The sequence below is a fragment of the Elephantulus edwardii genome, unplaced genomic scaffold (assembly GCF_000299155.1).
Source record: "Elephantulus edwardii isolate Elephantulus edwardi_28Jun2011 unplaced genomic scaffold, EleEdw1.0 scaffold00014, whole genome shotgun sequence".
Lineage (NCBI taxonomy): Eukaryota > Metazoa > Chordata > Mammalia > Macroscelidea > Macroscelididae > Elephantulus > Elephantulus edwardii.
The window spans coordinates 17,930,560-17,942,805 of record NW_006399764.1 but is presented as its reverse complement, the minus strand read 5'-3'; the positions used below and the strand labels follow the sequence as shown (position 1 = coordinate 17,942,805).

At 38.0% G+C, this 12,246-nt stretch overlaps 1 protein-coding gene across 6 annotated transcripts in view; it reads right to left on the bottom strand.

Moving 5' to 3' along the window:
* NFIB (nuclear factor I/B) overlaps window positions 1–12,246 on the bottom strand; it is a 290,118-nt gene that overhangs the window by 70,893 nt on the left and 206,979 nt on the right. For all 6 annotated transcript variants that reach the window (XM_006881291.1, XM_006881292.1, XM_006881293.1 and 3 more), the window contains one exon: window positions 11,809–11,927. In XM_006881291.1, coding sequence (XP_006881353.1) covers window positions 11,809–11,927 — 119 coding nt within the window. The remainder of the gene's footprint in view (window positions 1–11,808; window positions 11,928–12,246) is intronic.

Genomic DNA, 12,246 nt, shown 5'->3' with positions numbered 1-12,246 from the left:
TTAACTTGAACCCAACCCAACAATCTGAAGAGTCTGGTGTGAAAAACAATGTATACGAACTTTGTAAGTAAGCCAGTATAAAAGAAAAATTTTATTTAAAAAAAAAAAAACCAAAAAGAATATAAGTGAAGAAGAGTCTTATCCTAAATCCAGCCCAAGAATCGCTCCAAGAGGCTGCAGAGCCCACAACAGGGAAGCATGATGTGCCCTCAGAAAGGATGTGCACTCATCTCCAGTGAGTACTAGCAGGTAAGAGGAAAAAGTCCAGAATCACCATAATAATAGATATTTTGTGTCAAGTTTTCAAAAGCAGAAGCATAGCCTCCTAAACATTTACTTGGCAAGCAGTATATACATAACTTGTGAATCAGATTATGGTGTTAGATACACAAAGAACTCCATTCAACCACTGCTAACTTACGTGTATGATATACATTAAGTTTCGTAGTCACTCAAATAATTGGTTCATGACCCCTAAAATGGACCAAAATCCCATTTTATAGGACTTTAAAAAAATTTTTTTTTAAATCTATATGCAACCCTTATCCAGTGCTTGACGTGGAGTAAATGCTACAGAAAGAGTAGCCACAAATAGCAGTAAGAGTTCATCTTCATTTGCATATAAGTGCTGACCAAACTTTCTTCAGTTTTACAGTTTCCTCAACAAATAAATGATATAGAAAAAGGAATGCGGTCCACTAAACATTAAAAACAGGCTGAAAATACAAAAATCATTTATGGACCCCATTATTCAAATAAACTAGCAACTCTGAGATATTCTGAGGAATTTAAACACAGGCTATAAACTATACAATATTAATAAATTATCATTATATTTGTTAAGTGTATAATTATGTAATTGTTATGTTTTCAAAAAGTCCTTTTCTCTTTGAAAAACCTAATAAAACTATTTAAAGAGGAAATGGCAAGATGGCTGAGATATACGTTAAAATACTTCCCCAGAATGGAAAACTATATTAACAAAATATTGACAATGCTCCATTTTTCCATATTCATACTGAAGTAAAGTTGCACATCAATTCTCTAATCAGGATGTAAGACAACAAAACGGAAAAGAAGTCTCTAAAACTGAAGACCAAGGATTTGCTGTAAATACTGTGGACACTTAGAAAAGACAGTCACTCCTTTCAAGGTGTGCTTAGCTGTGAAGTAATGAGCTTGAACTACATCAACCTAGTGGTTCCAGGATTCTGTGATCTGTCCCAAAACCATCATCATCTTCTTACTATGTACAATCTTGGTAATTTATAACTCAAAAAACTGATACCCTGACCTGATTAAAAAAAAAAGCTGGAGTAGGAAGTTAATATTGAAAAGAATTTGAAATATAACTTTATATCACTGCCCATATTTATCCAAGAGAATGTTCATGGCCCTCTATGATAGAAAAGCACACACTCCGTCCCATTTATTATGGGGTTTTCCACTCTTATTTTAAGTTATATTCCATCCATCTCGAAACCTACTATTGAATAGCAAATTGTTATTCTAAAAAATTAATTCTGTTCTGTGCAGATTTGGGGGGGAAAGTTATTTTTCCAAATTGTTAAGGTTCTTAAGCATAGAAATATGAATATGCCTTTCCCAAATGAATTAGTATCTGTCCTAACACATACACAAGTTTTGTAGCATAAACAACTATTCCTGATTAGAACACATGGATGAAGCATCAGCTTTAGTAACCAGTAAACAATGTGAGGAATTTTGTCTATAGCTTTCACTGAAAATTTATCTTTGAGTTTTGCAGATGTTCATGTGATTTTTCAACTACAGCAGTGCAGCTAATATGGATAAAATACACTATGAAAGAAGTTTAAACTCCCATGTCATAAACATGCATGAAGTTCTCGCTAACCCACAAAACAAAACTCACTGCCACTAAGTAGAGTCTGACACATAGTGAATGCACAGGACAGACTGGACCTGCCCCATGGAGTTCCTAAGTCTGCACCTTGATGGGAGCTAACTGTCAGACCCCTCCAACGGAGTGGCCAGGGGATACAAATGGCTGTCTCTGGTGGCTATTAAGTGTTTAACCAGTGGACCACCAGGGTTCACCACAGTCCTTTTTTATATTTTCCATAATAAAAAACTATGGGGAGAACTTTCCCTCAAAATGCGCTTACATGTTAAACTCAAACAAGCTCCTGCCTATATTTATCCATGACAAGCACTCGTATCTCTATTTTATTCAAAATTTTGGTACCGTTATATACGGTATAGGCAGCATCCAACTGTAGATAAACTGTAGTCTCATACAGTTAAATTAGTAGTCATAATTCTCAACCTGAGGACAAAACATAGTGAACACAACAGCTTCTAGCAGTCGACAGGTACATCACGTATAACAGGTGACTGTTGTGCAATCAGGTGAGACATTCACTCTCAGGGCCAGCACACTGCAGTGCTAGTGGGTGACAGGACTGCAACTCCCCAGGAGGGAAGCAGCTGCAAGATACCTGGTCACCACTGGGGCCAGTCCATAGACCGAAGAGGACAACAGAGTTTCACAGTATACACAAAACACAACTCAAGGTGGATCAGAGACTTTAGTAGTGCCCCAAACCATAAGGTCATAAGAGACAAAATGGGACGAAACTTAGAAGTCCTAGCCTATAGTATAAAATGGCTGGTAAATAAAGTCCAAAACCCACAATCAGGAGAGGATAGTATCGATGAATGGAACCTTCTAAAGATAAAGTCTCTGTGTGCATAAAAAAAAACCCCTTTTTCCAATAGGGTGAAAAGAAACTCTACTGATTGAGGAAAAAGTATTTGGCAATGCCATCTCAGACAAGGGCCTCATACGAAAATTTACAGAATCCTACAGGTCTTCCACAAGAAAAAGACTAATAAATCAATTACAAAATGGGCAAAGACATGGAAAGACTTTTCACAGAGGAAGACATTCAGATGGTGAACAGATACATGAAGAAATGTAATCAGAGAGATGCAAATCCAAACCACAAGGGGATACCGTCTCTCCTCAGTAGCAGTAGCAAAGTTTATCAGCACAGCAAACAATAAATGTTAGAGAGGCTGTGGCAAGATTGGAACTCTCATACATTGTTGGTGTGACTGTAAAATGTTACAGCCACTCTGGAAGGCACTTTGGCATTTCCTCAGAAAGCTTAATACATAAATTCCATATGACCCAGCTATTCCACTACTAATAAGAATATACCCTGAGGAAAACAGAACTGAGACACAAATGGAGAATTATACACCAATATTCATAGCAGCATTATTCATAATAGCAAGAACAAAGAAACAGTTCAAATGCCCATAAGCATATAAATGGGTTGAGAAATTATGGTACCTAAATGGAAAACACCACAGTACATGGAATACATCATGGTGCATACATATGATGAAGTACTATGCAACACTCAAAAGCAATGATTTAGAAAAACACTATACACATGGGAGAGGCCAGAGAGCACTATGTTGTATGAACTAATTCAGTATCTTAAGGACAAATACTGCATAAGACCATTATTGGAAAAGAAGAATAACTAAGACATATATAAAAGTTCAAAGGGGAAAGGAGGGGTTGGAAGCTGAGTGTGGGGAGGGGTGGATCACAGGGTTGCAGAGCTTGGTGAGTGTAGAGAGGGAGAAAAGGAATTAGGAAAGATCCAGTGAAGACCTGAAAAGATGAGGTGAAAGTGGGCAAAGAACAATGGTCATTTGTTTTCTGAAACGCAATTTATGGGAATGATTGTATGAAGCACAATGTGAGTGAAAGAATGTGTGAAACACAATTTACACAAATTTTGTATGCAAATAAATATAAAATAAAACCATGTAAAAAAAGAAATAAAAGTATGAGAAGTAAACTAACGTATAAACGGATACTTGGTGGATTTGAACACTCAGCCTTTGGGTTGGCAGCACAGCTCCCTACACAATGGGCCCTCAGAACTCCTTCAAGTCATGATATTTGATTAGGTATGATAATTATTTTAATTATACCTTTTAACATACTTAAAAGGGAGCTTTGCGAGCCTAGTGGAAATAAGCTGTGCTACAATCCCAAAGGTACCCAGTTCGAATCTACCAGCAACTCTGTAGCAGAAAGCTGAGCAATCTCCTGCCATGCAACTAGCTGCCTTTGAAAACCCACTGGAAGGTCGGCTATGAGTCAGCTCAAACTCAATGGGCCACAACAACAATATACTTAAAACTACCTTTCTTCAAAAAACAAATGTCCATTTTTATTTATAAAATGTTTGTTTTCATGTATGAATAAAAATGTTTGATGATATTCATCAAAATTATTCAATTAAAACAATGACAGTGTTGCCAGGTATAAAACTGTACAGTGTATAGAGAACATATAACACGTAAGTCTCACCACTCATAATAAAATCCCAAGTCACCGGCTTATGTATGTATTTCCCTGTGCTTTCTGTCTAAAAAAGTTAATGTGCAACAGTGTAAGTTTTAACTCATAGGCAGCAGTATCCAATTTTCACACATTGCTTGAGTGTTGGAGCATTAAAAAAAAATCTGTTCCATTTTCTTTACATAATATTACTGTGAAATGCATCACGGCTCCCAGATGCAGCAAAGCCCGTGCTAGACAGCACAAGTGGGAGGCAGCACAGAAGCATCAATCGTAAGTGAAATCATCACAAAGGTGGGAACCCAGCATGCTCCTGTCCCCGAGTCACACACCCAACAATCGTGCTTGTCTTCCATCGCTGCTGGGCCAGCTCCGACTCACACTGACCCTCTACTGGTTTCGGAAGCTGTAAATCACAAGGGCGTGAATAGGAGCTAGCTGTCCATCTTTCTCTGATGGAGAGGCTACTGGAATCGAACTGCCAAACACGAACAGCCTATGGGTTAGCAGTGCAGCTCTCTATGGTCTCATCACCAGAGCACCCTTGACAATCTCGAGGACTCTCAAAAAGAGAGAGGAAATGCTTCAAACTGAAAAGAATGGCTTCACACAAAGATATAAAGCTAAGGAGATGGACCTACATCAGATGTGAAGAAACACATAATGACCTGGACACAGGACCAAACACAAACTGCTAAGGCATAAAGCTTGTTAGAGATGTTTAAGGAAAAAGATGGGCCAAATTACAAGGTGGTCACACAACATCCAAATCACCTACCATATGATTTAACAAGCCCTATTCGGGAACTCTGGTGGCCTTGCGGCAAGAAGCTGCACTGCACTGCCAAAGATATGTGGTTTGAGTCCACCGGCTGCTCCGCTTGAGAAGGATGGGAAATCTCCTCCCGTGCGATTTGCTGACTCTGAAAACCCGCTTGAGGGTCAGCTGCGGGTCAGTACCTACTCAACATCACACAACAACAAGATTGTGGATGGTCAGTGACTCTGTTACTGTATTTCTACATCTCATATTTATTCTTTGTGATTAAAATCACTAGGAATATAACACATTGTTGATTTTTTTTAACCTGGTCTTCATAGAATGCTTCAAGTAATGTTATTAAGCCTTTCTCTAGGACTTGACTATTAATGACTTCCAGATAGTATTTATTCAATAATCTTTAGAAGTTGTTCATTCATCCAGTTCCCAGAGTTCCAGGAAAATCTTAAAAATAATCTTAAGACTTTGGTCTGGGCCATAGCATTCTTTTTCAAATTTCATGCTCTGGTGATACAATGGTTAACGAATTTGGCTGCAAGTCAAAATGTCAGTAGTTCAAACTCTTTTTCCTCTGAGGAATAAAGATGCAGAAGTCTATTTCTGTAAAGGTTTACAACCTTGGAAACTATCAGTCAGGTTTTTTCTGTTTTATATCATTATTAATTCAAATTGGCTCAACAGCAACAAGTTAGTTTGGGGGTTTTTCCTAAGCATGGATATAAAATGTGGACCCAAAATATTCTCCAGCCACAATCTTAAGAAACACTCTCAATCTACATCCCCATCTAGATATTGGTCTTCCTCCAACCCTATTACATTCATCTTTATCCAACCTCCCGAATGATCTGTTCTGCATATAGATTGAAAAAGGATGGAGAAAGGACACATCCCTGACACAGTCCATTCTTGGTTTTCAACCATGCAGTGTTTCCAGATGGCAAAATCTGGGTCTAACAGGTGCATGAGGACAATCAGGTGTTATGGGATTCCCATGCTCCTAAGGGTTAGCCACAATATGTTGTGATCCACATAGTCAACCACTCACAGCTATCCTATAAACAAGAGTGGAATCTTGCCCTATCTTATGCCATTATCAAGATCTCTACCAGGTTCAAGTCCATGACTGTATTCACTATGTTAGATCATCCCCTTGAGGGTCTTCCTCTCTTTCACTAACCCTAACCCTTACTCAATTCTTTTGACATTTACTATTATTTCTCTACAGAACTTTACAAAAAAGCAAACTGAAACACCACAAACACTAAGTCGTCATTGCTAATGAAAACTTTCGTTATAATTATCACACATACATCACTAGGATATGAAAGCAGACTAAAATTTCAAAAACCCTAGCATAGGAGACTAAGGCTGTTGTTGTGTACCATGGAGTCGGAACCAACCTATAGCTGACTCTCTGGCAGGTATTCAGAGGCAGTTAGTTACATAAGAAGATATAGGCCATCCTTCTCTCGCAGACCAGCTGGTGGATTCGAACCACATACCTTCGGGATTGCAGTGCAGCTTTTTGCCACTCAGCCATCAGTACTTCCTTTATATTACAGAATAGTAAATTTAAAGACTTATGTGTGTGTGTGTGTGTGTGTAGTGTGCACATGCACACACCTGATCCCAAGCCATGGCATTTTCAACTTTTTCATATGTATCTGAAAGTTGAAAGCTGGACATTAAATAATGAATACTCATGAAGAACCAATGCTTTTGAATTGTGATGTTGGGAAAGAATATTGAACATACCATAGACTGCCACAAGAACAAAAAAAAGCTATACTGAAGGAAGTAGAAGCAGAGTGTTCCTCAGAGGTAGGGATGGAGAACTTCATCTTACTTTAGGCATACCGTCAAGAAGAATCAGTGCTTGGTGAGAGACCATATGACGGAAAGGTTGAGAGTCGGTAGAAGACGACTCTCAATGAGATGTCCTGGGGCTGTGACCACCACAATGCACTTGATCATGACAGAGATCATGAGAATGGTGCAGGATATGTCAAGATACAGATGTGTCGTTCATAGGATCATTGTAAGTTGTAGTCGCTTCGACGGTGTCTAACAATAATGTGTGTATGTGTGTGTTTAGGGTTGTTATTGTCTTGTTGTTGCTGTTACTCTCTAGGGAGCTCTGGTAGCACAGTCCATTGAGAGTTCCACTGCTCACCCAAAGAGCATGCAGGTTGGAGGAAGAAAAATGGCCAGTTAATTTCCTTCCCTTCAATTTATAACCTTAGAAACTCACCGCAGGATCAACGATAGGTAGATTCCAACTCAAAGGCAATGAGTTGAGAGTACCAATGACAAACAGGAAACACTGCCTAAGAGAGAGCTCTGGGTGCTTAGTGGTAAGGACTCGTTCTACCAACCCAAAGGCAGGTGGTTTGAATCCACAAGTTGCTCCATGGAAGTAAGATGGGCGATCCCCTCCTGTGTGATTTACTGCCTTTGAAAACCCACTGGAGAGACAGCTCTGGGTAGGTTCTAACTCAACAGTACATAAGAACATAGTAACTTTTATTTTATAGATGATGGATGGATGGATGGATAGGTAGATAGAAATGATATAGACACAGATGATATAGATATATAGATTCTTACAGTTGTAATTACAAAACAATACATCACTACTAAAGTGGTACTCGTTTTTGCTAACATGCTAATTTATTGGATGAGGGTAAAAATTAACCTCTCAAAGTCCCTAAAAGTAAGCTAGTTCTTAAGTATGGAAATGATTCCTCCATAATCTGGCAGATATGATTTATTCTGTCAATTTTTTTTCATAAACAGGAAAATATTCTCTTCCTTCTCATCAAGTCAAGGTCTAGAAACTCATTTTATCCATATTTGTGTGTCTAATGCCTAGAAAAATTCCTGGCATATATCAGGCATTTGATAAATGTTAATTGAACCAAAATTATCTCAAATCCTAAATGTGTAAACAGGAATAAAAGTTTACTACATAAAAATCTTTTAGAATTTATATTTTATCTTAGACTACAAGTTACTTAAACACTCTTAAGACTGACAATCTGTTACATTTTCCTTTCAGAAATACACAGCTGTATATTACATTTACTGTGACATGTTTTCTTCACTAAATGCTTATTAGATAATATTTGAAGAGTATTACATTCAGACTTAGATGATTCTGGGATTATTATTATGAGAGTGACAAAGTTGGTCTTTATTAAAAATATTTCAAATATTCAAACATATGAAATTTGTATTCTATCAGATTCTTGAGCATAGAAAGACAATGTTTTATTTCTATGAATGTAAGCTAAATTAGAATAAAACAATATCTAAATCTTTTGCTATCCTCTTATAACAGAAGCAGAAAAGGGTCACTCCAATGATTTCAAGATAAGGACACTAATAGGCAAATAGCACAACTGACTCAGGTGAGGAAAATCTTTGGTTTTCATATTTCAAAGATCAATTTTGAAAAGGGCTATGGGAAGAACAGATTTTAAAGCCAAATTTACACTAACAGAATAAGGCATGTCAGGAAGCAATCAGCAGAAAATTTTAAACATTTTTGCCAGTTTTAAATCAAGCATATTTTCACAAATCAGTAAGAAGTTTATGAGTACCAATTAGTGAAGGGACTATGTGGGAGAAACAAAACGAGGTGTAAGTCATTATAAATATACTGGCTTGGTCCTCAAGATGTACCTAGAAACCTCCAAACAGACAGGTGAGTCTAAAGAACAGTTGAAGATGGACACGTCCAACCACAGGGCACTTGGCTTTGCGAATGTTTTAAAAAGTAATTTTCTAAGAACAAAAGAGCTGCATTGGGATGAGCAAATGTATAAAGATAGTACTGTACTGCCCTCAGTTTTTCATTGTCATTGAAGTCTTCTTTCCCACAATAGCTTATTGTGCACATTGCAAAGTCTTCAGGGTCTTCAGAATTAAAGTGACAGAGATTTTTTTTTAAATTAACACTTAAGAATGGATCATTCTTTCTTCCTCTTAATATAATATGTCTTTACAGACTTCTCCAATAATTCTAGTCATCCTGACAAAAGAAAATCGCAAGACAATACAATGATTTCACAATGAGAAAGAATGACAGTTTCCCGTCTACTTTTCAAAAATGTTTTCTAATATGATTTGAGATCGGCTTTCTTAAACGGGCTGAAAGAGGAAGTCTTACAATGTGACACTCTCTATAATATAGATCACCGACACTCCTGAACAACACAGCCATTCCCACACATGCACAACATTGTCATTATTACCATTCGAATAGTTGCCAGAAGAATTTTCTGACAAGCAAACTCTGGCTTTGTTTAGAATACACTGACAATGTCAGTAAAACAAGCAATAAAATAGGAAAGATCGAGGGATTTGTTTTTATTCTGACTTCTGCAACCTTATGAATGTCTCTGATTTTTTAGTCTTCCCTACTGAGATTGGTGTTCTAGCAAGTTCATTTATCCGACAAATAGTTATGCTACCTCTCCCGTCTGCCAGGCACTGTGCCTCTGCTGGCTACAGGAACAATCAAGACAGATAAAGTTCCTGTCCTCAGAGTGCACCAAAATATCCAGATAAGAAATATATCCAAATAGAAAATATATAACTACAGTTTGAGAACAGTGCTACGGGGTGTCAAAAGAGAAAAGAAACAACATATCAAACAGTAAGAACTAACTCAGATTGGAATTCCACTATTTAGGTGAAACACCTGAATGATGACAAAGAATTCGCTAGCTGAAGAGTCAAAGGAAGAATGTTCCAGAGGACCTAATAACAGAGTTGCTAGGGAGTCAGAATCAAACCCATTAAGGCTGAAAAGATGGTTAGAAATCAGGCCAATTTATGGGCAGTCTTCTGTGCAACTCACTGCCTCTGAAAACCCACTGGATAGTCAGCTATGGGTTGTTTCCAACTGTATGGTACAAAACAACAGTGTCATAAAATTCTACTAAAAACTCACTGAGGTCAAATTGGAACCTACTCATAACCGACCCTCCAATGGGTTTTCCAAGAGCATGGGAGGAGATTACACATCTTTCTCCTGTGGAATGCCTGATGGATTCAAATCACCAGAGGAAGGTGGCTTTGGAATCAGCAGTCCACCTCCTACAGATGAGGCTACTGAGACCAGGGAAAGTCCCAGAAGGGCTCGGCGTAAGGACTGACATAGAGTTACGTGTGTTTTATAGAGATGACACTGCCTGCAGCTTGAAGAATGGATAAGAAGAGCCACGTGTGCCCAGATGATCTTCAATCCTGGAAGACAGCACCTTCCTAGGCTTACTCGCACAGGCCCAGTGCCCAGGCACATGCACTCAAGGCTCCTATGCCCCGTGGTGTGTTTCTCTCAGTCAGATACTCCCACACCACTTCATTCTTTACAGTTAAAATCCCAGCATGGTCCTGTAGAACCATCTGACTCAAATCCGATTTCCCCCAAGACAATTATTCACCGTTATTTAACCTCTCTGTCGCTCTGTAGAAAAATCCTAATTATCAACAAAGGACTCTTGACTTTAGCCTGAATTGCTACACTGGAGAGTTGTTTGTCTCCTGAGATTACTCAACATGTACACACCCAAGTTTGGGGCTGAAAAATCCAGGATAAAAAGCTGCTTTCTTTTTTCACTTTTAATAAAAATTCAGAATTTCATTTGAGATGATTTTCAAACACAGAAAAAGGCTGCCAAAAGAATACAGCATCTGTGCACACACTGGCGGCTGTGAATGCGTACATACAATCAGTAATTAGCGATTATTTTTTATTTCCATGTTTAATGATCTCCACATAATTGGGGGAAACAGGAGAAGGTTCAAGTGTATATGATGAAACCTATTTAATCCAATCAACTTTATAGAAGGAATAGTGTGAAGTCTGAACTCAGAAGGCTTAATTAGACCTATATTCTCAAGTTTCGTTGTTGAAGCTGCCCTAGAAGTGGGTCATGATTTTATCTGGAAAGCATAACTAGATCATCAACTCAGATCTGAAAGTACCTATTTACCTCATATTAGACTTTGTTTCAGAGTAATACTCTGTCTTCTCCCAGAGAGAGCTAAAGATGGCTTCCTCTGAAGGGTACTTCAGTTGCCAGTATCTGTAAAATGCCTGAAGATGGGGTGCTCCTCACATAGGGGTGCTCTGACCTAGTGGATAAGGAGTTATGCTACAAACCCAAAGGCAAGAGGTTCAAATCTACTAACTGTTCCCAGGAAGAAAGATGGGCAATCTCCTCCTGTCTGATTTAAAGCCTCTGAAAACTTTCTGGAAGGTCAGGTAGGAGTCATTTCTAACTCAGTGAATGGCACCCTACAACCCCAGAGGAACATCTGATCCAATTCATTCAGCACTTGAGTTCTTTCTGCTGCAGTTTAATCACCCAAGGCCCACAGACCACAATCGGTCACATACATAAAAGTGGGCTCTAATAGATAATTTTGCCTTTTTTTAAAAAAAAGCCAGTAAAACAAACAGGAATTTTGTGTAACTTTACTCTGATGACATTTGATGAGCATGTTATCTTTAAAACTAGTATCACTGAAATAGATTCATAAAACATAATCCACATCGGTTCAATTTTAAACCTTTGACCAAATGAGACTTAGGTAATGAGTTACAATTTTACCTTAAAATCCCTAGAGGCATCTTCTTATCACTCACCTTGATCTCTTTCATGCCATGTTCGACTTCCAGCAGCTGGTGAATTCGGAGAGGGGTAAAAGTCTCCTGTAGGGCTTGGCTCCATATTTTCATCTATGGATATAGTCTTGGGTCTTTTGCTGTGAAAATAAGACAAGAGATATATTAATTGGATCTCTAAGAAGACGCATAGCATTTGAAAGAACATGATTTGAGAAGACTTTTATTGTGAACATTTCCAAGAACACATGTAAAGGTATCTCAGTATCATTTTGAAATTATAGTGAATGAAGACATTCATTTCAAGTTGCACAGACCAGGCATTATACCTATGCTTAAAAGAATCTGATGTAAGTTATACTTAGTGCTTAAATTTATTTCCAAAAAACTTCAGTAAAAGAAATATTTCCCATTGTTTTTGTACTAATATTAAAAGTGTGTTCTTAAAGTTTTACCTTC